Raw genomic sequence first — 27,374 nt, 5'->3', positions numbered from 1 at the left:
TTGAGTTTAAAATGTCTAGAGGCACTTCTTAGGAATGTGATAATGAAAGCTTAAGGAGCACAGTCTAAATTAAACTTTATGCATGTGGGTGCACAGTTATCCCAGCCCCATTTGTTGAAAAGACTATCCTTTTTGCATTGAATTGCCTTTTCACCTTTGTTGAAAATCAATTGACCATGAATATAACAGTTTATTTTTGAACTCTCAATTTTGTTCCACTGATCTGTGTCAGATAACTTGGTTTTAAGGTCACATATAATAGGTAGAATAATTTTTCAGGTGCTTTAAAACTTAGCACCTCAGGGCTTCCCTGGTGGCGCAGTGGTTGAGAATCTGCCTGCCAATGCAGGGGACACGGGTTCGAGCCCTGGTCTGGGAAAATCCCACATGCCGCGGAACAGCTAAGCCCGTGTGCCACAACTACTGAGCCTGCGCGTCTGGAGCCTGTGCTCTGCAACAAGAGAGGCCGCGATAAAAAAAAAAAAAAAAAAAAAAAAAGAGAGGCCGCGATAGTGAGAGGCCCGCACACCGCGATGAAGAGTGGCTCCCGCTTGCCGCAACTAGAGAAAGCCCTCGCACAGAAACGAAGACCCAACACAGCTAAAAATAAATTAATTAATTAATTAATTTAAAAAAAAATTAGCACGTCAAGATTATTTCCTTATAATTTTTATGTGAAAGAAATGCATAGTTTTTCGTTGAGGGAAGATGCATGTTTATATCTTTCCCCAAGTAAAAATTTGCATCTGAAATTTTTATTTCATAGTGAAATGGATGGGAAAAGATGGCTTTCAAAAATTTTAGTTCAAATATATTTTGCAAGGTCAGGGAACTATTTGATTTTTCTTTAAGAATGAAATTATTTAGATTTCTTCCAAGCACCTGTTTGTTTAACTCAAAACATTAAAGAACCAGCAGTGTTTCAAACAAAAAGTCATAAAATATAATCATTCTCATCAGTTCACTAAATCCCATGTTACTAATTCTTATTCTGCATGAGTCCTGTTTTTCCATTAGAGTTCTGGAAGTTCTTATCCATTTCAGTGGTATGATTTTAAAGTTATCAAAACCTGTATTCTAGAGTACTTGTCAGTCCTTTCCATGAATCTTTCTGAAGATGAAGTACTTTTGCAAATGTATCAGAGTTAAATAGTAAGTGTCTAAAAACGACAAAAGACTTTTAAAAATGGCCATGGTTAAAGATCTGATGCACTTTTAATAAGAAAACTTAGTTATTTCTGTGACACAACAATTTAAGATAGGGACTTCCCTGGTGGTCCAGTGGGAAGAATTGCCTTCCAATGCAGGGGATGCAGGTTCGATCCCTGATCAGGGAACTAAGATCCCACATGCCACGGGGCAGTTAAGCCCGTGTGCCACAATTACTGAGCTCTCGCGGCTCAACGAGATAGCCTGCGTGCCGCAAACTCCAGGGCCCCTGCGCTCTGGACCTTGCCCACCACAACTACAGAGCCCATGTGCCCTGGTGCCCACATGCCACAACTAGAGAGAGAAAACCCACATGCCACAACTAGAGAGAAGCCCGTGTGCCACAACAAAGAGCTCATGCTGCAGCAAAAGATCCTGCATGCCTCAACAAAGACCCCGCATGCCACAACTAAGACCCGATGCAGCCAAAAAAAGAAAAATTTATTTTTTAAGATAATAATTAGACAGCAAGGATATTGACAAATTCTATGATCTTCAAACAATTTCTGGAATACCTGTATTAGTAACATATGTCCCCACACATATAATCTAAAAGGCTTATCATCCATCTGACAGAGATGAAAGACCTGTGTATTGAAAAACTACAAGACATTAATGAAAGCAATAGAAGAAGACAATTAAGTGGAAAGATAACCTATACTATTGATTGGAAGAATTAATATGGTTAAAATGTCCATACTACCTACATCTACATATTCAATGCAATCCCTATCAAAATTCCAATGGTATTTTTCACAGAAATAGAGTCAACAATCCTAAAATTTGTATGGAACCACAAAAGACCCTGAGTAGCCAAAGCAGTCTTGAGAAAGAACAACAAAGCTGGAGGCATCACACTCCCTGATTAATTTAAACTATATTACAAAGCTATAGTAATTAAAACAGTATGGTTTTGGCATAAAAACAGACACATAGATTAATGGAACAGAATAGAGAGTCCAGAAATAAACCCAAACATATATGATCAATTAATTTACCACAAAGGAGGCTAGAATATACAATGGGGAAAGTACAGTTTCTTCCATAAATGGTATTGGGAAAATTGGACAGCCAGATGCAAAAGAAGGAAACTGGATCACTATCTTACACCATACACAAAAATTAACTCAAAATGGATTAAAGACTTGAACATAAGACCTGAAACCATAAAAGTCCTAGAAGAAAACATAAGCGGTAAGCCCCTTGACATAGGTCTTGGCCATAATATTTTGAATCTGACACCAAAAGCAAAAGCAACAAAAGCAAAAATAAGTAAGTGGGACTACATTAAAGTAAAATACTTCTGCACAGCAAAGGAAACCATCAACAAAATGAAAATGCAACCTACTGAATGGGAGGAAATAATTGCAAATCATATTTCTGATAAGGGGCTAATATCCAAAATATACAAAGCATTTATACAACTCAGTAGCAAAACAAACAAACAAACAAAAAAAGTCATGCCTATGTAATGAAACCCCAATAAAAACTGGAATTTTTACCCTGGGTGTGTTTTTCTGGCAAACAATACTCTGTGTATTGTTATGCATTGATGTGCCAGGAGGGTGATGCATCCTGACTCTCTGGGGAAGGGACATGGAAACTTTGCATTCAGGACCCTCTCAGACTTTGCCCTATGCATATCTTATTTTGGCTGATCCTGATTTATGTACTTTTTTGCTATAATAATACTGTAATTGTAAGTATAGTGTTTTTCTGAGTTTTGCAGCTTGTTCTGCTAAATTATTGAGCTTAAGGGGGTAGTTGGAACCCCAAATTTATAGCCACTTGGTCATAAGTATGGGTGGCTTGGAATCCCTCAGCTCCATGGCTGGTTTCTGAGGTGGTATCCTCTTTGTGAAGGATTTTGCCCTAACTTATGAAGACTGGCTCAACTCTGGGTCATTCATGTCCCAGTTGCATTGCAGGGTCGATGGTGGAAGGGGACTAGGTAGCCCATCATTCAGTAAGTAGACCTACACTTTATCTCCCAGTTTTCAGAATGAGTTATCTTCCAGTTTTCAGAATGAATCCCATACCTTGAGCTGTGCCTCGAGTCCTTGAGTCCAGAGCCCTCTAGTTTACTCTGTAGAATGGAAACCCACAGTCTTTCACCAGGGGAAGTGATGGGGTGGTAGTTGGGTTAAGTAAGCAGATTTTCAACCAGTTCTTTGGTTTCCAACTTCTCTTTGACTCAGAAGTACCTAGTGCTTTCCATATCTTTGTCTTTCTGGAGTTCTACAGTGGGAATTGCTTCTTAGCTGTACCAGAGAAATCTATATACCCAGAAGTCCAAACACTCGTTTCTTACTATTTTCTATTATTTCTGCCATTTTCTTTGTTATATTTTTCAGTTTTGTGTTTGTGATAAACAATTGAGAGATTGAGTGGTTTTTCTGTACCTATTATTACCTGAATTTTATTTTTTTTAGCTAGTTGACTTTAGAGTGTTTGAAATATAAATAAATGTTTTGTGAATATTTAGAATAGCAGGTGTATTTATTTTGCTGTAGATGAATATAATTAAAAATTCTAAAATTACTGTGGTCAGGTTTTTATTAATATGGAAGCATAAACATGGAAATAAAATTTCATGTAAAATGTGCTGAACTATGTTTAATTTCTATAATTTCAAGATGACAATTTCTGATAAATTACATATCTTATTTAATGGAGAAGACTGTCTGGATTAGCAGTGTGATTTATCTTCTAGGCCTAGCTACCAAGTGGACTATTTCAAAAACCAGAGCCGAAACTACTTCAATAGAGAAAATTATAGATATGATCAGTAGTCTCCCTACTAAACTGTAAACATAGTGTGAGCAGGTATTTCAACATGGTGTTGAGCTTTGTGAACACTTAATAAATATTTGGTGATCAACTGACCAATGCTGACTAAAGTATGTGAAATCTTATAAATGACTAAGAAAGATCTTGAAAAAACAAGTGTAATCTGAGTTAGGGATAGATGTTTAAAAATCCACCGGAGTAGTTACTAAATGTGAAAAAAATGGCTGCTGCAAGGGGTTGAGTTATCTTTAAGGCCACGATAAATCTCAAGGACAGGAGTTGGAGCTTCAAAGTTCAGCTACCCTTCTCACATGAGACTCCTTTGCCTTTCTTTCCCTCAGTATTTTATTTTTTTTGCCTTAAAAAAAACTTTTCTAAGAATTTTCAAACATACAAAAGGGTAAATAAGTATTTACCTTTATTGAAGTATCAAGGTTTGATATCCTTAAGGAAACAAGTTCCATGAAGCTGCCCTGAAAATTCTGGGAAGTTGGGTAGGTATGCTTACTAGCTAAGCATACCTCCTAGAACACATGATTAAAATTTGTTAGAGCACATGTCAAGTAAACTATGAAAAACCTAACAAACTTTTTATCTTAGGTATTGGCATATCCCAATGATCTGTGCTGTTCTAGGGTGTGATGGCTTAGGAGTGAATATGATTTGAACCTAATACATTTTTAGAGGGTGTCAAATTCAGAACCAGGCAGATCCATCTCCTGACCCTAAACATGGTCCTAAAGTAAATCGCTTGAGGAAATTGGATCCCAAAGATTACAGGTGGGGAATTTTGAAGTGTGTCCATATTTCATTGGAGATCAAAGAAGCCTAACTAAAAGAATTGTGGGCTGACTTATATGATAACTACTTTTTGAAAGGGCTATTTTATCTTGAAGATTATGAGTTTGGAGGAACTAAGGTGATTGGCAGTGGAAAGAATCAGAACATGTGAAATTCCTTAAAAATTTATTGACTTAAATAACTTTGTGTTAACACATAATTAAAAAAAAAAAACCTTTACACTTAAAAAAAAAAAATTTGTTAGAGCACAATGACTAATTGCTGTATACCAAAGACTTCCCAATTGCTTGAGGCTGTTTTTATTTATTTATTTATTTATTTATTATTTTTTTTAGAGGCTGTTTTTAAATTGTTGATGTTCAAGCTTCAGTTTTCACTGGTGTGCTGCTACCTGATATGAATATATTTAACCAGATTCATCACTCTGTTAGAGTGTATACTTTTATTTTTTCTCACTCCCACCTAGCTTTCTATCACCAGATTTTGGGCTTGGTTAACTTTTCACCTGTCTGCCCTTAATTGGATGTTAAAGCAGCCAGGAAACTGGAAAGTTCCTGACATAGTGACTGTTACATAGCAGTTATGTAAGTCACTGAACTTTGGAATGTGTCCAGAGGTACTCTAGGCGAGTCCGTCATTGGCCAAATTTTTGTCTTATAAAACCAAATTAGTTTCTTTTTTAATGTGTAAATTTGTTAAATTAGCATGCAGAATATGGCAGTAGTACTCAACAGACACGCTAGTCAGTTGTGTATTAAATCTAGTAATGGGAAATGTGAATTTGCCTTTGAAATATGATTTGATTGCACTTCTGTGTTTACCTGTGCCAAATGAAACATGGTTGTATTTTGTTTACAAAGGCTCCAGTAACTTCCCAGGCATGGAGACATCAGATAAACAGAGACTTTATTATTTTATCACAGGTGGCAAGAAACAGGACTAATTACACAGATATGAGAGGCATGAATTCTCCTATCCACTCCGTAGCTCTTCTTTTTGCTGAAGTTTCCTTCTATTGGTAATTTTCAATTCTGAATTGTGTAAGTTGAGAAGTTCAAATGATTATAGCTTTTTTTTTTTTCCTGTAAGAAGGACCAGGCATAGACAACAGTGATTTATAAAATTTGCTGTCAACTTGAAATATTTTCCTTTCTCCCCAGTGAAAAGTAATAGCATTTTTCTCTTTTCTTATTTTTAGCTTTGACTTTAATCTTTCCAAGTTGTCCATAGCCAGCACCTTATTTTCTTCTTGGTAACCTTTTTTCCCCCTGTTTAAATGTAGCCAGGATTTTTATTATAGTGGAAATGGGACCAATTAGCTATTAGTTGTTGCAGTCTGATATGAGATGAGTGAGTGTTTTTACTTTAAAATACAGCTGACCTAAATTGCAAAAACAATAGACTCCTCAACACCAGTGCTTCTTAAATGATGTCTGTTGAGGACCAGATTTGTAGTGTATGTGTGTGTGTGTTGTGTTTTTAGAATTTTCAGTCTCTCACCAAAAATACAAAAAAATATAAGGTTCAATTATTTTGTTAGAATAATCAACACAAAAATACTGTCACATTGCCACAAAAGTTTCTGAAGGTTTACTCTCAGTCTCTACAGCCACCTCATAGTGGACTTGTAGACTGGCATTGGTCTGCAGACTGTACTTTGGGTAGTACTGCTCTAGATTTCCTGGCAAATGAGGAAAGCCAAGGATGCTGCATTGTGCTTTTGGTTACACACCAGATTGTATGCCCTTCAAAGTCATGTTCATGTTATTCATCTTTTTTGAGAGCTTAGGACAGGGCCTGATAGGAAGGTGGTTGAAACTCGGTGATGAAGATTATATGGTGATAACAAGTGGAGTCAAAACTGAGTGGGCCAGAACAAATTCTGCAAATATTCAAAACTGAATTGTGAAGTAGTAACATAGGAGGGTTTCCATATCAGATTATCTACTTTTTCTTCAGGGATAAAATAGGCCTTACAAAAATTTTCTAATAAAGTACATTCAATCCTGAAAGGCAATTGAGAGCCAGCTTTCATCATTTTGGTCTACTCTAAGAATACAAAAGCTCACACTACCTATTATATAAAATAGATAAACAACAAGGATTTACTGTATAGCACAGGGAACTATATTCAATATCTTGTAATAACCTATAATGAGAAGTGAAAAAAATGCAGATATATACATATATATGTATAACCAAATCGCTTTGCTGTAACCTGAAACTAAAGCAATATTGTAAATCAACTATACTTCAAAAAAAAAAAAAAAGAATACAAAAGCTGAGTTATGCCAAAGATAGTTTATAGGAGGGAATAAAGCTTTGGAAATTTAGCAAGGTTGAACCACTTCAAATTACCATTTTTGTAAGTCAAAAACAGTTGCATACTAGCAATTTTGTGTAGCTCAATGTATAGATACGGCAACATGGAATGTTAATACTGGGGGCAGAGTACATAGACACCATTTAGCAAATTCCCTTCATTTAATTTCAGGGAAACTAAAGCCCAGAGAAATGTTTCAAACAGCACAACCATTTTCTAACTGTAAGTACAGTAAACCAGATTTTACGAATTTACTGAAGGTAAATAAAAGACAAAACTGAGTTGTGGGACTTCCCAGGTGGTCCAGTGGTTAGGACTCTGTGCTTCCAATGCAGGGGGACTGGATTCGATCCCTGGTTAGGGAACTAGATCCCACATGCATGCCGCAACGAAGATCCTGCACACACGCTGCAACGAAGATCCCGTGTGCGGCAAGTAAGACCCGGCGCAGCCAAATAAATTAAAACAACAACAACAACAACAACAACAAAAACACAAAAACTGAGTTGCTTTTCTTTTGGACTATTTCTGCTTATGTTTTGGACTATGTTCTACTTAAAATAATATCATAAGCAATTTCAAGGGAAATATTTAGTTTTTTTAAAACAAGAAAACTGAGGACTTCCTTGGTGGGGCAATGGATAAGACTCCACGCTCCCAGTGCAGGGGGCCCGGGTTTTATCCCTGGCCAGGGAACTAGATCCCACATGCATGCTGCAACTGAGAGTTCGCATGCCACAACTAAGGAGCCCGCCTGCCACAACTAAGACCTGGTGCAACCAAATAAATAAAATAAATAAATACAAATTTAAAAAAAAAGAAAAAGAAAACTTTTAAGAGCATTAGAAAACACTAGTTTACCTAAACCATTTTTTGGACAGTTTCACTTGCTTTAGCTCATCATATGATTTTTTTTATTCCAAGAGGCTATAGAAATGCAACTAAGATCTTTTGACCTGGTATTTGATCTTTAATTGTGTAAATATATATTTTTGTCAGAAAATATTCTGGTGAAATAAGAAGAAAAAACATTCTCTTTATTACCCTTTACTAACAAGCTAATATTAATAGTCACTAGAGGCAAATTGCTTTTGCTTTCTCAAGGTCTTAATTTCTTTGTGTTGACAGCTGGTAGCATTCTGTAGTTTATAGGCTTAACTAAGGGAATGTGTGCACATTATGGCATAACATATTCTTGGAACCTTCACAGAACTGTTGACAAGTAAAGATTTGTTTTTGGTTACCATGAGTAGTTTCTATGGGGGTTGAACTATTGTTAGTTCTTGGTTAGCCTCCTATGCTTGTCAGTCTGTTTTTTTCAGAAATGACGAATTTAAATCTGCATGATGTGTTCCAGTTCACTTACTTAATGGAAATTAGGGGAGTGAATAACTTTCTGAAATTCTTAGTTACTGTTCCCATTAAGGAGTTGGAGAAGCAAATATTTATATCTCATGCATTATCTTGCTTAATTCCTAATCATTCTTTCTTCTTGGATATAACTTACTCACTAAAGAAATAGCTATCCATTCAAACAACTGCCTTGGAATATTCCAGCAATATCTTTTTCTTACAATATTAAACACCCCACATATAATATAACTAGAAAAAGACAGTTATTTCCAAGCAGGATGAGATTGATGGTAAGTATATTATTTGTGAATGAGAATTTTCTGCTTTTTTTTTTAAAATTATATATATGAGTTACTAGCAATACTGACCATGATAAAGAATATTTCTTACAATTAAACTTTGTTTCTTTCTTGGAAAAATAGAATTACCTAAATTCAAGGTCATCTTATATTTGAGTCAATAAGATACTTATCCTAGAAGTTTATTATTTATCTTTGACAATATTTTATCGAGTTGATTAAAAAGAGCTACAAGTTATTAGATTGCATTGAGTTATCACTTATATTTGATACACTTTTAAGAAATAGTACTTTTGGGTTGTTGAAATTATGTCCCCAGTATTTATTCTTCTTGGTCATAAGAACCAAGATTTTTCACATTAATTTATATTTATTATATTAGACTAGCAAGTTTGCTTTCCTCTTTTGATATGGAATAAAATTAGAGAGATTATTGATTCTTGTATGGTAGTTCTATTTTTAATTTTTTGAGGAATCTCCATACTGTTTTCCATAGCGGCTGCACTCATTTATATTCCCACCAACAGTGCATGAGGGTTCCCTTTTCTCCATGTCCTTGCCAACGTTTATTATTCGTTGACTTTTGATAATAGCCATTCTGACAGCTGTGAGGTGATATCTTATTGTGGCTTTGATTTGCATTTCCCTGATGATTAGTGATGTTGAGCATCTTTTCATGTGTCTGTTGGCCATCTGTATATCTTTGGAAAAATGTCTGTTTAGGTCTTCTGCCCATTTAAAAAAATTTTTTTTTTGATATTGAGTTGTATGAATTCTTTGTATATTTTGGATATTAACTGCTTACCAGATATATTGTTTGAAAACACCTTCTCCCACTCAGTAGGTGGCCTTTTAGAACAAATTTTAGAATTATTTGTTCTAGTTCTGTGAAAAATACTGTTGGTATTTTTTTTTTTTTTTTGGGCTATGTTGGGTCTTTGTTGCTGCTCACAGGCTTTCTCTAGTTGCGGCGAGCGGGGGCTACTCTTCATTGTGGTGCGCGGGCTTATTGCGGTGGCTTCTCTTGCTGCGGAGCATGGGCTCTAGAGCGTGCGGACTTCAGTAGTTGTGGTGCGTGGGCTCAGTAGTTGTGGCACACGGGCTCTAGAGCGCAGGCTCAGTAGTTGTGGCGCATGGGCTTAGCTGCGCCACGGCATGTGGGATCTTCCCAGACCAGGGCTCGAACCCGTGTCCCTTGCATTGTCAGGCAGATTCTTAACCACTGCGCCACCAGGGAAGTCCCTGCTGTTGGTATTTTGGTAGGTATTGCATTGCATCTTAAATTGCCTTGGGTAATATGGTCATTTTAGCAATGTTAATTCTTCCAACTTGTGAGCACTGTATATCTTTCCACTTGTCTGTGTCGTCTTTGGTTTCTTTCATTAGTGTCATAGTTTTTCGAGTACAGGTCTTTTACTTCCTTAGTTAGATTTGTTCCTAGGTGTCTTATTCTTCTGTAAATGATATTATTTTAAAAATTTCTCTTCTGATAGTTCTCTGTTAGTGTATAGAAATGCAACAGATTTCTGTATGCTAATTTTGTATCCTGCAACTTACTGAATTAAGTTATTAGTTCTAATAGTTTTTTGGTGGTATCTTTAGGATTTTCTATATATGGTATATCATCTGCAAACAGTGACAGTTTTACTTCTTACCTTCTAATTTGGATTCCTTTTATTTTTTTTTCTTGTTTGACTTCTGTGGCTGGGACTTCCAATACTATGTTGAATAACAGTGACGAGAGTGGGCATCCTTGTCTTGTTGCTGATCTTAGAGGAAATGCTTTCAGCTTTTCACCGTTGAGTATGATGTTGGCTGCAGGTTTGTCACATGTGACTTTTATTATGTTGAGGTATGTTCCCTCTGTACCCACTTTGTTGAGAGTTTTTATCATAAATGGATGTTGAATTTTGTCAAAAGCTTTTTATGCATCTATTGAGATGATCATAGAATTTTTATTCTCCAGTTTGTTAATGTGGTGTATCACATGAATTGATTTTCGGATTTGAACCGTACTTGCATTCCTGGGATAAATCCCACTTGATCATGACGTATGATCCTTTAAATGTATTGTTGAATTTGATTTGTTGAGAATTTTTGCATCTATGTTTATCAGTGTTACTGGCCTGTAATTTTCTTTTTTTTGCAGTGTCTTTGTCTGGTTTTGTATCAGGATAATGCTGGCCTCAGAGAATGAGTTCAGAAGCATTCCTTCCTCTTCAATCTATTTTGGAATAGTTTGAGGATAGGCATTAACTCTTCTTTAAATGTTTAGTAGATTTCACCTATGAAGGCTTCTGGTCCTAGACTTTTGTTTATTGGGAGTTTTTTTGCTTGTTTTGTTTTTGTTTTTTAATTAATGATTCAATTTCATTACTGGTAATTGGTCTGTACATATTTTATATTTTTTCCTAATTCAGTCTTGGGAGATTATACATTTCTAGGACTTTATCCATTTCTTCTAAGTTGTTCATTTTATTGGTATATACTTGTTTGTTGTAATCTCTTACCATCCTTTGTAACTTCTCCTTGTTCATTTCTGATTTTATTTATTTAGGCCCTCTTTTTTTCCTGATGAGTCTGGCTAAAGGTTTATCAATTTTGTATATCTTTTCAAAGAACCAGCTCCTAGTTTCACTGATCTTTTTGTTTTTGTTTTGTTTTGTTTTAGTCTCTATTTCATTTATTTCTGCTCTGATCTTTATTATTTCTTTCTTTTTTGGGTATTTTAAAACATTATTGAGCTACACAGAAGAATTCCAAATAATTTATATAGATACTTTGCCTCCAAGGAGGTGGAGCATAATTTCCTATTCTTTAAGTGTGGGCTGCTCATGGTGACTTCCCACCAAAGAGTAGATTATAGAAAAAGGGGAGAAAAGAGTTATTTTACAGTGGAGAAACCTGAAAAACACTACCTCAGCTAGGTTCCATTAACAGTGGTAAGCCATGTTGATAGCATGTACCCTTGATGTGGTATGATGAGAATGGCAATTCACCTCTGGTCTTTCTCCCAAAACCTATAACCCCAGTCTAACCATGAGAAAAACATGAGGCATATTCAAACTGAGGGACATTCTACAAAGTACCTGACCAGTACTCCTCAAAACTGTCAAGGTTATCAAAAACAAGGAAAGTTTGAGAAACTGTCATAGCCGAGGGAAGCTTAAGGAGACATGTTGACTAAATGTAGTGTAACTTGGATGGGATCCTGGAACATAAAAAGCACATTAGGTAAAAACTAAGGAAATATGAATAGCATATAGACTATGGTTAATAATAATGTTATCAGTATTGATTCACTAATTGTCACAAGTGTGACTTTACTTATGTAAGATGTTAATAGCCTAGGAAATTGAGTGTGTGGTATATTGAATCTGTACTATCTTCACAAGTTTTCTGTACATCTGTTCTAAAGTTAGTTTTATTAAAAACATTAAAAAAAAATTGTAGATACTACTAGAGCCCCCTATATGCCTCTCAGATTTCATTCTCCTTGTCCTTTGAAGTAAGCTCTGGCCTGCATTAGGTGTTTATCAATCTCATGCATAATTTTACATTTTTACTACATACATATTTTAAATTTATAGTATTTTTTTATCTTATAAAATTTCATATAAATAGTATCATACTTTATGTATTTGTGTGCAGTTGCCTTTTTTGTTATTGTTGTTCGGCATTATGTGTTTGTGCTTTATCCATGTTGATAGATATAATTCTAATTCATTTACTATGTATTAGTCCATGGTTTGAATGTCACTAACCATTTTTGTTGTTGTTGTTCCGGACATTGGGGTTGATTCTAATTTGTTACTATTACCAACGTTGTTGCAATAACCATTCCTGCATAGGACTCCCAGTGCATAGGTTTAAGAGTTCCTCTAAGTTTTTTCCATTGCAGAAGAGTTGCTGAGTTCTAGAATACGTACATCTTAAATTTTGACAGATAATGCAAAATTGCTCTTCAAAAATGTTCTGTTCCCACAACAGTATATGAGAATTGTTGGTGAGGAAGTGAAGAAACAGTTTTTAATATTGTGCGGCATTTTACTTTTTGCCAGTTTAATGGAAGGGAAATGGTATTAGTTTACATTTTCTTTATTATTAATGTTGAGCATATTTTTATTGATTGATTTATTATTAAGTTTCGCTTTCTATGAATAGTCTGCTCATATTTTTGGTCAAGTTTTTAGCTGGTAGGTCTTTTTGATTTCAAGGAGTTCTTTATTCTGCATACTACTCTTCTGTCAGTTATATACTTTACAAAATCTCAGTATTTCATTTGAATTTGTAACTTTAAAAAATGGTATCTTTTTTGTAAGAAGTTATTTTTTGCTTTTTAAAAAATTGAGTATAATTTATATGATAGTACTTAAGTATTCAGTTTGAGTTTTTGAGAAATATATATACCTGTGTAATCCACACTTCTATCATCATCTTATCATCCTATCATCACCACAGAAAGTTCCCTCATTCCTCTTCCCAGTCAGCCCCACCTCTGCCTCAGGTAACCACTTTTCTAGTTTCTGTTATCAAAGATTAGTTTTGCTTGTTCTAGAACCTAACATAAATGGAATCATACAGTATATACTCGATGTATCTAACTTTTAAAATTCAGCATAATATCTGAAATTTATGCATGTTTTTGTATCTATCACTAGTTTTTTTTTTTATATATAGACTTTATTTTAAGAACGGTTTTTGGTTTACAGAAGAATTGAATGGAAAGTGCAGAGAGTTAACATATACTCCCTTGCTCTCTGCTCCCAAGCAATTTCCCCTATTATGAACATCTTGCATTAGTGTGGTACATTTGTTACAGTTGAGGAGCCTGTGTTGATTACATTATTAACTAAAATCCACGGTTTACATTAGAATTCACTCTTTGTCTTGTACATTCTGTTTGTATATTCTTTCTACACAAATGTTTAGTTATGTGTGTCCACCATTTAGTATCAGATTTTGTACACTATACAGAATTGTTTCACTGCCTGAAAAATCCCTTGTGTTCCACCTATTCATCTCTCCCTTCCTCCCTCTGAACTCCTGGCAACCACTGATCTTTTTACTGTCTCCATAGTTTTGACTTTTCCAGAATGTCATATAGTTGGAATTGCCATGATCAAACACTCACACAGCCCATATTCTAGGGAATGGGACATAGACCCTTAACTCTTCGTGGGAGAAGGGTCAAAGAATTTTGGAGCCAAGTTTTAAAATAACCATATTCTATATTATATCTACATATTATAAATGGGGAAGTTGAGGTACAACAAGACTAAAAGACTTTCCCAAAATCAAGTGAGTACAGGACTAGTTTTTTTTTTTTTTGGGATTCCAGATTTCATGCTCATCCAACTATTCACTCATTCAGTATATATTTGCTGATCACCTACTATATGCCAGTCACTGTGCGAGGCTCCAGGGGTTAAATATTAAACAAGAGAGGCAAGGTCTCTGCCCTCTTAAAGAACTTATATTTAGAGCAAGAAATAGGCCTGATGTAGGTTTCTTTTTTTAATTAAGATTTTTATTTAGAGATAATTGTAGATTCACATGCAGCTATAAGAAATAATACAAAGAGATACCATTGTAGTTTTTATCGATTCCCCTTAACGATAACGTACTGCAAAACTGTAGTATAATATCACAACCATTATATTAACATTGGTACAGTCAAGATACAGAACTTTCCATCACCACTAAAATCCCTCATGTTGCAGTTTTATAGCCACATCTACTTTCCTCCCACCCACCCTTGCTCCTTCCTTTTTTTTTTTCCCCCTTTAAACAACTGATAATCAATTAATTAAAATAGTTGATTTAAGCATCTGCAGTAGTGATTCAGCCTCGACTCCTGGCTAAATACTGATGGAAGTAATCTGCTTAACAATCTCAGAAGGACTGTTCAAGTCAATGAGTTTCTTGTATATCCTCATCTGAAAAAGAGACCAAATCTTTCAGCAGAAGGAGTTTTTCTTGTAGTGATTCTCAGAGTCCTGGTAGGCCTCCAAACTGGTCTTCTCATTTTAAGATTCTTTTCCTTTGCACCTCTCATCAAGTCTGCACAAACCTTCTCCAGAGGTTCTACGTTGTGACTGGATAGGGTGATTCTAATTTGGTGAAATTGCCACCTCTGGTTCCACGGGTATCTTTCTGGTATCTTTCAAAGCCATGGTTGTGATGTACCTCCCTGACTGACTCGTTCCTGGGTGAGAGCAAACAGTGGCGAGTCAAGAGCAGGAGCGGGTGGACCCGAGGTCAGCTGCAGCTGCAGCCACATATTCCTCAAAGGGCCCCCACCCCTTCCTTAGTCGCTAGCAACTACTGATCTGTCTTCCATTTCTGTAATTTTGCCATTTCAAGTATATGATATAAATGGAATAGTACAATGTGTAACTTTTCCTGATTGGGTTTTTTCACTCAGCATAATTCTCTGAGAATTTATGCAAGTTGTAGTATCAATGGCCCATTTCCTTTTTATTGTAGAGAAATAGTCCATGGTATGGATATACCACAGTTCATTTAACCATTCACCAGTTGAAGGATGTCTGGTTTGTTTCTAATTTTTGGCTATTACAAATAAAGCTGCCATAAACATTTGTGTATAGCTTTTTGTATGGGTGTAAGTTCTCCTTTCTCTGGGATAAATGCCCAGGAATGCTATTGCTGGGTCATATGGAAGTTGCATGTTTAGTTTTATAATAAATTGCCAAAATGTTTTGCAGTGTGGGTGTGCCATTTTACATTCCCACCAACAATGTATGAGTGATCCAGAGTCTCTGTATCCTGTCTTGTCACTATTTTTACATTTTAGCCATTCTGATAAGTGTATAGTGACATCTCATTGTGGTTTTAATTTGCATTTCTCTGGTGGCTAATGATGTTTAGCATTTTTCATTGTACTTATTTACCATCTGAATATCTGCTCTGGTGAAATGTCTCTCATATGTTTTATCCAGTTTCTAATGGGATTGTTTATTTTTTAATATCACACTTTGAAAGTTCTTTTTTGTTTTTTCTTTTGGCCGCACCGTGTGGCATGCGGGATCTTAAAGAGTTCCCCGACCAGGGATGGAACTCGCTCCCGCTGCAGTGGAAGTGTGCAGTCTTAACCGCTGGACCTCCAGGGAAGTCCCTGAAAGTTCTTTATATATTCTAGATACTAGTCCTTGGTTAGATATGCGGCTTGAAATATTTTCTCCCAATTTGAAGTATGTCTTTATCCCCTTCACAGGGTTTTTTGCACATGGTGAAGGTTAATTTTAATGAGGTCGAATTTAACAGTTTTTGCTTTTATGGATCATGCTTTTGGTGTCAAGTCTAAGAATGCTTTGATTAGTCCTAGATCCCAAAGATTGTCTTTCTTTTTCTTTCTGAGATTTACAGTTTTTCATTATATCTAAGCCCGTGAACCACTTAAAATTTACTTTTATATGTTATGAGACTAAGGTTGAGGTTCTCTTTTTTAACCTATGGATATCTACTTGCTTGAGCACCTTTTGCTGAAAATGCTATCTTTCTTTCCTTCATTGAATTGCTTTTGCACCTTTGTCAAAGATGAGTTGCCCATTTTGTGGGGGTCTGTTTCTGTGTTTTTTATTGGTCTGTGTATTCCATTGGTCTATGTATCTGTCTGTCTGCAGATATCACAGAATCTTGATTACTGTAGCGGTGAATTAAATCTTGAAATGCAGAAGACCAATTCCTCCCACTTTATTGTTCTTATTCAAAATTGTTTTATCTACTCCACTTCCTTTGCCTTTCCATTTAAATTTTACAATAATTTTGTCTATACCTACAAAAAATCTTGCTAGGTTTTTTTTTTTAAATTTTTTTATTAATAGCTACTTTTATTTATTTATTTATTTTTGGCTGTGTTGGGTCTTTGTTTCGTGCGAGGGCTTCCTCTAGTTGCGGCAAGCGGGGGCCACTCTTCATCGCGATGCGCGGGCCTTTCACTATCGCGGCCCCTCCCATTGCCGGGCACAGGCTCCAGACGCGCAGGCTCAGTAGTTGTGGCTCACGGGCTCAGTTGCCCCGCGGCATGTGGGATTTTGCGAGACCAGGGCTCGAACCCGTGTCCCTTGCCTTAGCAGGCAGATTCTCAACCACTGCGCCACCAGGGAAGCCCGGGAAGCCCTCTTGCTAGGATTTTGATCGGAACTGCATACATATCAGTCTGTTTCTTTTCTCTGAAATAGAACAACTTGGCATGTTTTTACGTCTCTTCTGTTTTCCTGTCTCCTACTACCTCACTTTTTTTGTTCATTTGAAATTTAAGTTTCAAACTGATAATTATTAATTTTTAACATTTAAAAGTTGTAATTGGATCATCATATTTCAGTCAAATACATTTTTAGCATATTGCTGATCTGTGTAGACTAGGTGACCAGTGGTTTCTGCAAGCTGCCCACCAGCAGCCACATCATGTGGGGTTGTTCTATGATTATATTCTAGCAGCACAACATTGTCAATAACATTAATATGATGGTTTGCATTTTTATCTTTCAATCAGATTCTTCCTTTCTCCTGATTTCCTAGCCTAAATATCCTTTAGCTCTGAGCCCCTTGCTAATTTGCAAGGCTAGATTAGGCAAACAGATATCAACACCATGGGATTATTTTCTACTTTATCTAGGAGTTTATAGTTTGTGATATATATGGTAAGATTTTGTAGAGCAAGGAGTTGGTAACTGTAGATACTTCTAGACGTAATCTGCAACATTTATTACTTTTGGTTTAAAAAGTTGTTGATACAGTTGTGCTTCTTAGAACATAAATTCAAAAAGTTGTGTTAGATCCTATATTTGCAGAGATACATAAATTAGACTCTGTCAAAGATTAAAGTCTGTTGGGTGAAATAGACTTGTAAACAGAAAGCTTCATTACATTGAGGTAAGTGCTATGATAGAGATATTAGGGCATTTTTGGAATAGAGAGGCACTCTTACCTTACTAGGGGAGGAGGAATATTGGGGGAGTCATGCTTGAACTGAGTCTTGAATGGTGAATAGAAGTTAATCCGGTGAAGGTGGTGATGAAAGGACATTTCAGGCAGTTAGAATAGCATGAACAGAGGCACACAGAAAGAAGCAGCTAGCATATTGGGATTGGTAGCAGGGGCATTATGAACAAGTTAGTGCTGTTTGAGTGGCAAGTGTGGGAGGCAGGGAGTAAAATAAGATAGGAGGATAATGTTACCAGAAAACTGGGTTTGCCCAAGAGTGGTGAGAATTGAGCCAATAGCCACAACCAAGCCAGAGATTGAGAGAAGGAAGGATTTATTACTTGCAGCAAGTAAGGAGAACACTGGAGATCTTTCTCAAAGCAGTGTCTTCCTGAACAGCAAAATTGGGGAAGTTTTAAACTAAGGGTACATGTATATTCATGAAGGGGCTTGAGCAGAGGAGAATTCAGCATAGAATTGGGACAAAGGTTGGCAGAGTCCAGGCTTTAGTTGATTAAAGTCTAGACTATCAACATCTTCATTCCATCCTCCACCTGGTGGGGGCCTTAGTTCCTGCAGAACTCAAAGATATATTATGTATATCCCTTGAGGAACGAGGACCCTGCCCCAAGGCTGCACTGTTGTTTCTTGACTGCTCCTCCCTAGTTTCTGCATTCCCTCCCTTAAGATCATTAATTACTGAGATCTGTTCAAGGGCAAGCATGGCAGCCAGGCTTAGATCACAAAATGGCTTAGGCCTAAATGGGTTCTCTTATGTCAAGAGAGCCATTCTTGGTTCTCTTTCTCCAAGGACCCTCTAGCCTATCTGCTTATAATAAGTCAGCTCACATTTTGAAGGGCCTGTTGTGTTGGGTTTGGACTTGATCCTCAGTAGCTCTCAAACCTATCAGACCCAGGGTTTCCTTTTTATAGTAAATATTTTCCAGTGTCCCTGTTGGGCTGCACCCTGCAGGCCTAGAAGGCCTGCACTTGCCCAGCTTCAAGACCGAAGAAAGAGCTCAGAGTCAGCGACAGAGACATCAGTGGTTTAATGGATGGGGGGGCTTACACATCTGCAGCAAGGTCCTGGGGCAACACCCCACCACGTGTGACAGACAGCAGGCAGGACATGGTGGCAGGCTTCGCTCCTGGGTGGAAGGGGAGATTGCCAATTATAGGGGGAGTTACATCAGGTTGGCTCATTAGTTAGCAGGGAAACCAGCAGAGGGGCACACCCCTCACCGCCCTTTTGATAAGAACAGTCACTAGCTGGGGTCTGGGGCAAGTTTGTAGGAAGGTCAGTCATAGTGTAGGGTATAGGTGAAGCAGGCACTGGTCAGGCAGGGGATGTACAGAGAGCAAGAGAACAGCCATCTTGAGTGGTCTGACCATACAGTTCCTTTATTAACCTTAAATGAAATGCATGTATAATTATAGTTCACATATAGTAAAATTAACATGTATAATTTCTAATAATATGATGGCATACATGTAATATAAAGGAAAGTTATAAGGAAAATAAAATAATACAGTAATTTAAAATATATATTTAACAATGTAAATGTTGAAGCATTACTGCATTAGAACATGTAATGAATTAATCAAATACTTGCATCTATATGTAGAATCACTGTGAATGTGCAGCAGTAAATGCAGACATATATAGATGTGTTGTTTTGGTAGTTCAGATATCAAAATATGAATGGTATTGCCACTGGTAATGAGATTTTCCAAAATGCTCAGCAACCTATTTGTAAAGTTCTGACCAAACCAAAGTATTGATACAACCTGTGTTAGTTGCATTCCTGGAAAATTTAGAGCTTATTAATAAAACTGTGCCAAAAAATAATTTTTTATGTAAAAAGAAAAAGATTAATTTCTAAGCCCAGGTAGTTACAAACAGGTTCCACATAATATTAGATGGGACATTGCCAAGTCATGTAGGACATGTGTCAGTTTGTTTTGTAGGATGTTCTTGAGCAGGGGTTGGCAAATTACATCCTGCAGGACACACTATTTTTGTATAGCCCATTAGCTAAGAATGGTTTTTACATTTTTAAAGAGTTGGGCAAGTAAAAACAAGAATATGTTACAGAGACGGTAATACCGTTTTTGGATGAATTGACCCCAGTTCAGGATATTATTGACTGGAACCCAACCAAAATAACTTCTGTCACAAGTGAAGTTAAATCAGAATAGATTTCTTAATATGCTTTGAGGAAAAGAATGATACACATCACCTGTGTTGTGATGTGATAGTGTGAAGCAAAGTGCTAGTGGAAATAATTTTATTTAATTATAGTATATTATACAAATTAATGTTTCTATTGAGTGGCATAGCCAGAGATTTTGGGTCCTCCTACCCGGTAAATAGGCAGATATTCAGTAAACATTTGTTGAATTGTAATGTGAAATATCTTTAATCTATGTTGTAATATTTATCGTACAACTTTTTCATATTAATGGAGGAATGAAAGACAGCATGTTTGTCTTTCAGCCTCCGTTCCACCTATTCTACCTATACTCCACCTGTACACTGTCTACCTTTACATTCCTCTGTTCTCACTGCTACTGCTCAAGTGTAGGCAGGACTCTTGGTTCCAAATGATAGGAATACAGCTTAAACTATCTTGAATAGTAAATGGGAGTTTTTGGTGCCTACAGGTGGAAAAGATGCCGAGATAACATACAGAGTTGAAGAAAGGTCTGCAGGAACCAAGGCCTTGGGGGTTACAGAACAGGATATCACTCCATTAGAACCCACTCTCATCTCTGCTTGGCTTCATTCTATTTTATTGCAATCAGGCTTTTGCCAAAAGATCAAAGATGTCTGTCTGCAACCCTCCAGTCTCATGTTCTTCTGGTACCATGACCCCAGGAGGCAAGACCACTTCTCCTCCTAAATTGGGAGATTAATTTGGATCAATCATTGTGCCCAGAGAAAGGAGGTACTATGATATTTTGGTTTGGAGCTCATACCAATCCTCATGGCCAGGCAGGGGGAAGCTTGTTCTGAGACCAAATCATTAACCATCACTGACCTATTCAGGCCTCCATTGCCCCAGCCCTTTGATGATTTCCCGCTTCAGTTTAGCTGCTTACTGTTCTCAGAACAGCAATGGCAATTAAGATTTGAAAATTTATGGAAAAGAATAAAGTAGTATACAGTTTCAGAGTAGTATTATTGGATATGAGCTATTTGGTTGAAGATGGGCTATAAAACTAAACTAATTCATTCACTTAACAAAATTTACTTAGTACTTCGTATGGACAAGGCATTACCCAGTTATAGTATATCAAACCAAGCCTGGCTACAAGGCACTGTGAAATTATGTAAGATTTCATCAGAGTACTAATTCATTTTATTCTCTTGTTTTATTATTTTTACATTTTAATTTTATTTATATTTTATTATTTCCTCATCATGGAACTGGATATTTATAGATTCTAGTTATTGACAGAGAATTTGAGTGACACAGATTTTTTTTTTTTTTTGGCCACGCCGTGTGGCTTGTGGGATCTTAGTTCCCCTACTGTGGATTGAACCTGGGCCCTCGGCAGTGAGAGCGTGGAGTCTTGTCCACTGGACCGCCAGGGAATTCCCAACATGGAATTTTTCAAAATAGCTTTTCTGATATTCAGTATTTTCAAAGGGAATATTTTTGTATTTATGAAGCACTTATTCTCATTACTGTCTTTTGATGACCCTTTTTGAAAGCTTATTCAGTGATTAAGAATCACTCAAAATGTGATCTGTAGTTAAGATGCATCTTTTTCTAATTATCTACCAAATTCATATTTGTTATTTTTTCTGTCATTATAGTCTATTGCATCTGCAGACATGGATTTCAACCAGCTGGAGGCATTCTTGACTGCTCAAACCAAAAAGCAAGGCGGGATCACATCTGACCAAGCTGCTGTCATTTCCAAATTCTGGAAGAGCCATAAGACAAAAATCCGAGAGAGCCTCATGAACCAGAGCCGCTGGGACAGTGGGCTTCGGGGCTTGAGCTGGAGAGTTGATGGCAAATCGCAGTCAAGACACTCAGCTCAAATGCACACTCCTGTTGCCATAATGGAGCTGGAAATAGGGAAAAGTGGACAGGTGAGTTCAATTTCAATTTCCCTTTGTAAACTGTATTTTCCATTACATATTAGCCATACATTCAGAATGATGTTATGTAACAGTCTTTGTTTGCAGAGATAATGATAACAGGAAAAGATTCTGGTTTTCAGAATCCCTTTTCAAAGATAGAATCATCTGAAAGTCTGGATATTCCCAACTGTGGATAGAGTCTGAAAACCAGCCTCCGGCAGCTATCTCAAAAGAACAAAATGGGTCAATAAGGTGATTGCACAGAAGTTGGCCACTGTTCCCTTTTGGTTAGATCTGAGTTCATGGCGTTTGGTCAGAATCTCCAAGGCAATGATAAAGATGCTAAGTAAAGACCAGGAATTGAGATTAAACAACATAGAACAAACCTATCTCACAAAACTCATCTTTATAGGCATTCAGGTATAGGAGGCAATGTGTTTTTTTTTAATAAATTTATTTTTATTTATTTATTTATTTTTGGCTGCATTGGCTCTTCATTGCTGCGTGCGGGCTTTTTCTAGTTGCAGTGAGCGGGCTTCTCATTGTGGTGGCTTCTCTTGTTGTGGAGCACAGGGTCTAGGCATGTGGGCTTCAGTAGCTGTGGCTCGCAGGCTCAGTTGCTCTGCGGCATGTGGGATCTTCCTGGACCAGGGCTCAAACCCGTGTCCCCTGCACTGGCAGGTGGATTCTTAACCACTGCACCACCAGGGAAGTCCCAGCAATGTATTTTAATTACAACATTGTGTTGTTCCTAAAGACCCTAAAGTATACTATTTCTGTCCTTGAGCCTACAAATTGTTTTTAATTGATCTTGATTATTTACAAAACAGTACTGCTTTCCTTGCAGTTTCCAATGTCCTTATAGCAGACATCTACATGGTTTTTCTTTGAAGTCTTCAGTTTGTACTCCAGATGACTGCCAGATCAGACTTTTAATGACCTGGTATATGTCTTTTGGGAAAAAAAAAAAGCAGCAACTTGTAATTAGGAAGAGAAAATCCAGATCACCGAATTAGTTAACCAGATTTATTTTCAGATAAATAATCAAATAAGTGGTTCTATTACATCCTATAATAGAAATTTATATCTTTTCTTCTAATGATGAGAGCATTTGTTTAGCTGGCAGGTTTCCTCACATAATCCCTTCTTGAGTTTCTTAGTGTTTTTCCAGTATTTGTAGTTCCCTAATGACTTTAATTTTAATTTAAAAGATAATGCCTTTTAAAAAATTGTTCTTTTTCAAAATATAATTTGAGGACCTTTTATTCAGTTATTTTGCAGTAGTGCTAATTGCCTTTACTGACTTTGGTTTCTCTGATCCTAAAGTCCATTTTCTTAACCACTGTGTTATACAGCCTTCCTCCTATTATTCCTAGACCAGAAATCTGACAGAAAGGTGCAGAAAGTATTCTTGGATATCTAAGTTTCACCAGCCATTTTTATAGGCTGTTCATTTTTCATTCTGGCAGTAGTGATTATTTCATTTTGTCAAGTATTTATCATTTGGGCAGGAATATGAAAACATACATATCTACTTTGACTTTCCTAGAAAACTATTATAGTATTTCTTTAACTCGATATTTTCCTAATATTTCTTGAATGTGCCTTTTGATTTTAGTAACTTATATACCATCTGAATTTATTGGGTACTGACCCAGGGATTTTAAAAATCTATTTTTTTTTTTTTTAAATAAATTTATTTATTTATTTTTGGCTGTGTTGGGTCTTCGTTTCTGTGTGAGGGCTTTCTCTAGTTGCGGCAAGCGGGGGTCATTCTTCATTGCTGTGCGCGGGCCTCTCACTATCGCGGCCTCTCTTGTTGAGGAGCACAGGCTCCAGACGCGCAGGCTCAGTAGTTGTGGCTCACGGGCCCAGTTGCTCCGCGGCATGTGGGATCTTCCCAGATCAAGGCTCGAACCCATGTCCCCTGCATCGGCAGGCAGATTCTCAACCACTGCGCCACCAGGGAAGCCCTAAAAATCTATTTTTAAGTTCCTATGGTTTTTCTTTCATTTTGTTAGCTAAAGTAACAAGAAAAAACATTTTTTTTTTAGAACAGTAGAATGTGTTTTTGTCAATCAGTAAATCTAAATATCACTACACATGATTTTTTAGCTAGCTTGAGGAACATTTCATGATTACTTAGAACAAGTTGGTAAACTTTTTTTTGAGAGGACAGATATTTTATGCTTGACAGCTATACAGTTTCTGTCACAAGTACTCATCATTCTTGGTGCAGCTCAAAAGCAGCCACAGACAATATATAAACAAATGGGCACTCCTATCTTTCTAGAAGGTTTACCTATTTCAATAGAATCAGTAGGTCTTAGAAGTCAGAGAGTCCTTAAGTACTCATCTAAGGTGAATTACATAGGTGAGGTGGTATATCCTCATTTTCCAGAGAAGGTGTATGAGACAGATAAGTGACTTGCTTCAAACATAGCTGATAAGTGGTAAAGTGAGAACTAAAATGGGGATCAGGGCTTCCCTGGTGGCTCAGTGGTTGGGAATCTGCCTGCCAATGCAGGGGACACAGGTTCGAGCCCTGGTCCGGGAAGATCCCACATGCCGCAGAGTAACTAAGCCCATGCGCCACAGCTACTGAGTCTGTGCTTTAGAGCCTGCGAGCCACAACTACTGAAGCCCACATGCCTAGAGTCTGTGCTCTGCAACAAGAGAAGCCACCACAGTGAGAGGCCCATCCACCGCAACGAAGAGTAGCCCCCGCTCTCTGCAACTAGACAAAGCCCAAGCGCAGCAACAAAGACGCAGTGCAGCCATAAATAAATAAATAAATAAATAAAATTAAATAAAAATAAAAAAAATAAAATGGGGATAACCAGACTTAGTTTTTCCAAAAACCATTGACACCAACATCTAGGAGCTTTTGTTAGCTTCTCACAATAGTCTGTGCCAAGAAAACATGTTGGTTATAAAACATGTTGGTTATACAATGTGGTAATCATGAGCGTTGATAGGAATATCACTCAGTAATAAGAAGGAAAGAACTTTTTATATATGCAACAAAATGGTTGAATCTCAAAATCATTTGCTGAGTGAAATAAGCCAGATAAAAACTTTTTTTAACATAATGTATGATTCTACTCATATAAAATCCTAGAAAATGCAATGTAATCTATAGTGACAGAAAGCGGATGCCTGGGCATAAGAGTAGATAGAGGGAGGGATAGATTAGATTACAGAGGGGTGCATGAAAATTTTTAAGTGGGAAAAAACTGTTTATGTTCATTGTGGCAGCTGTTTTATGGATGTAAATATATGTATGTCAAAACTTATGAAATTGCATGCTTTAGATATGCAGTTTATTGTACATTACTTATACTTCAAAGTTTGTAAAGAAAATGGTCACTGTGAAAAGGATTGAAAATGCACTTTAACCCACAAAATCCTTTGAACGCAAATATATTCTTAAATCAAGAAAAGTTGTAAAGAAAGAAGTAAACTGTAATAGAACCTAGGCTGGCAGTAAAATATACAACCCAGATCCTACCGGAAATGTTTTTGTGAGGCCTGGATCCTTGGTTAGTACTTCTGTCAGCTTCTAGGTGAATGTTATTTATGAAATACTCTACTAAATCAACTTACCAGTTTTTAGAACACATATAGGCAACAAAGGCAAAGTTATTTTTACACTGCTGTCATTGGATGAGCTTGTGAGAGAATTAATGATTCTAGGATATTAAGAGGTTGCTTCTAAGAAGAATGACCAAGTTTTTTGAACTCTGGGGTGTGTGTGTCCATGTACCCCAACAACTAAATTACTGTCTTCAATTTATGTCATTTTAAATCAGTGGTTCTCAATCATGGCTGCACATAAGAATCACTTTTGGAGCTTTAAAAATTTTCATGCTCTGGACATACTTCAGACCAATTAAGTAAGAATCTGTGGGGATGGGACCTGGGCATCAGTATTCTTTAAAACTGGTGATTTAAAAAAAAAAACAAGGGTGGGGGGACTTACCTGGTGGTCCAGTGGTTAAGACTCCACGCTTCTACTGCAGGGGGCACGGGTTCGATCCCTGGTCGGGGAACTAAGATCCCACATGCCACGCGGCATGGCCAAAAAAAAAAGAACACTACAACAACTAAAAACTGGTGATTTCAGTATTCATCCAAGGTTGAGAACCACTGTGTTAAAGGTGCCAACTACTCTGATTTGAAATGTTAATATAGCTTGGTATTAAATTTTTACAGTGAGAATTCAGTATATGTTGGCATATTACTTCTACTTGCCATAATTTGTGAAGTGCTTGGGGACTATTTATTCAGACACTAGATGTGGTAGGTTTTTTCTGTCTTTCCCTCTCTTTTTAAATTTCTCTCTCCTGCTCAGTTTGTCTGCATTACTTCTTTCTTTGGTCCAAAAAGTGCATTTGACAATTGGCAGCCAAGTGCACGCATTAACTTTTTTTCCTTATTAACCACAATATATAATGCCTTTGGGATATGAGGAAGCCAAAGTAATAGAGAAGTAACTAAGGCAGTATATATTTATGGAAATATGTAAAGCTAGAGAAAATGACTATGCACTAGTGAGCTAAATACCTTTCTTGTAGTGAATGTTTTTCTTCAACAGAAATAAAATTTTTGCAAGAGTAAAACATGAATTCAGTTATAAAAGTACACAGAAAACTCTGCGGTGAACATTTCATGTCCAAAGGGAAGAACATCAGTGTTTTACTCATATAATTGCGATCCTTTCATATTTGATCATAAATCACTGAGGGACCTAAGCCTTGAGGACTGTTGGAATCTGGCATGTGTCTTTAGGAAGGTTTTATTGTTCTGCTTACTTCATTAATACCACTGTTGTGTTTTCCATTCCTGGAACTTAAATAGAAATTCTCATAGAGTGTTTTCTTTTTTTAAACGGTAACTTTTGGGGAAATAATTTATATGCTTAGTAGAGTCTCATACATGGTTATTTCTCTTTTTTTGAGACTGAATTTTGGCATTTTATAAAGACATGTTGGTTTTTCTTTTGTGACTTCTTGTTTTTCAAAACCAATAAGATGTTTTGTGAGGAAACATTTAGCCACAGCTTCTGTGTTAAACCATTTAGTAGTAAATTATTTCTTCTTTCTTCTGCTGAATTGTTCTTAAATGAGCATTTAGAGATTCCCTGCCTGTAGAGATCCTGAAATATAAATCTCCGTTTCTTTATTGTCTTTTTATTTTTATTTTTAAAAAATATTTATTTATTTTGGCTGCACTGGTCATAGTTGCGGCACGCAGGATCTTTAATTGTGGCATGTGAACTCTTAGTTGCGGCATGCATATGGGATCTAGTTCCCCAACCAGGGATCGAACCCAGGCCCCCTGCATTGGGAGTGCAGAGTCTTACCCACTGGACCACCAGGGAAGTCCATATTGTCTTTTTAAAACAATGAATAATGTTATTGCCCTTTCTAGACTTAAGTTTTAGTGTACCAAAACTCCTCTAGTTTTGGGTTGTGTTTTCAGCAGACACAGGGAAGAAGATAGAATTTACCTTTACTGATATAATTTTTTTCTGGCCAACTCATCATATGCT

The 27,374-nt window shown here is 36.7% G+C and overlaps 1 protein-coding gene across 2 annotated transcripts in view; it reads left to right on the top strand.

Moving 5' to 3' along the window:
- COMMD1 (copper metabolism domain containing 1) overlaps positions 1-27,374 on the top strand; it is a 144,911-nt gene that overhangs the window by 45,387 nt on the left and 72,150 nt on the right. For both annotated transcript variants that reach the window (XR_009506438.1, XM_059942694.1), the window contains exon 2: positions 21,548-21,829. Coding sequence is in view for 1 of the 2 variants with exons in the window: in XM_059942694.1 (XP_059798677.1) it covers positions 21,548-21,829 (282 nt within the window). In the remaining variant the exon portion in view is untranslated. The remainder of the gene's footprint in view (positions 1-21,547; positions 21,830-27,374) is intronic.

This window comes from Balaenoptera ricei, chromosome 13 (genome assembly GCF_028023285.1).
Source record: "Balaenoptera ricei isolate mBalRic1 chromosome 13, mBalRic1.hap2, whole genome shotgun sequence".
In the NCBI taxonomy this organism is placed as follows: Eukaryota; Metazoa; Chordata; class Mammalia; order Artiodactyla; family Balaenopteridae; genus Balaenoptera; species Balaenoptera ricei.
Note: the sequence above shows the minus strand (reverse complement) of the source record. Positions and strands in the feature narration are given on the sequence as shown.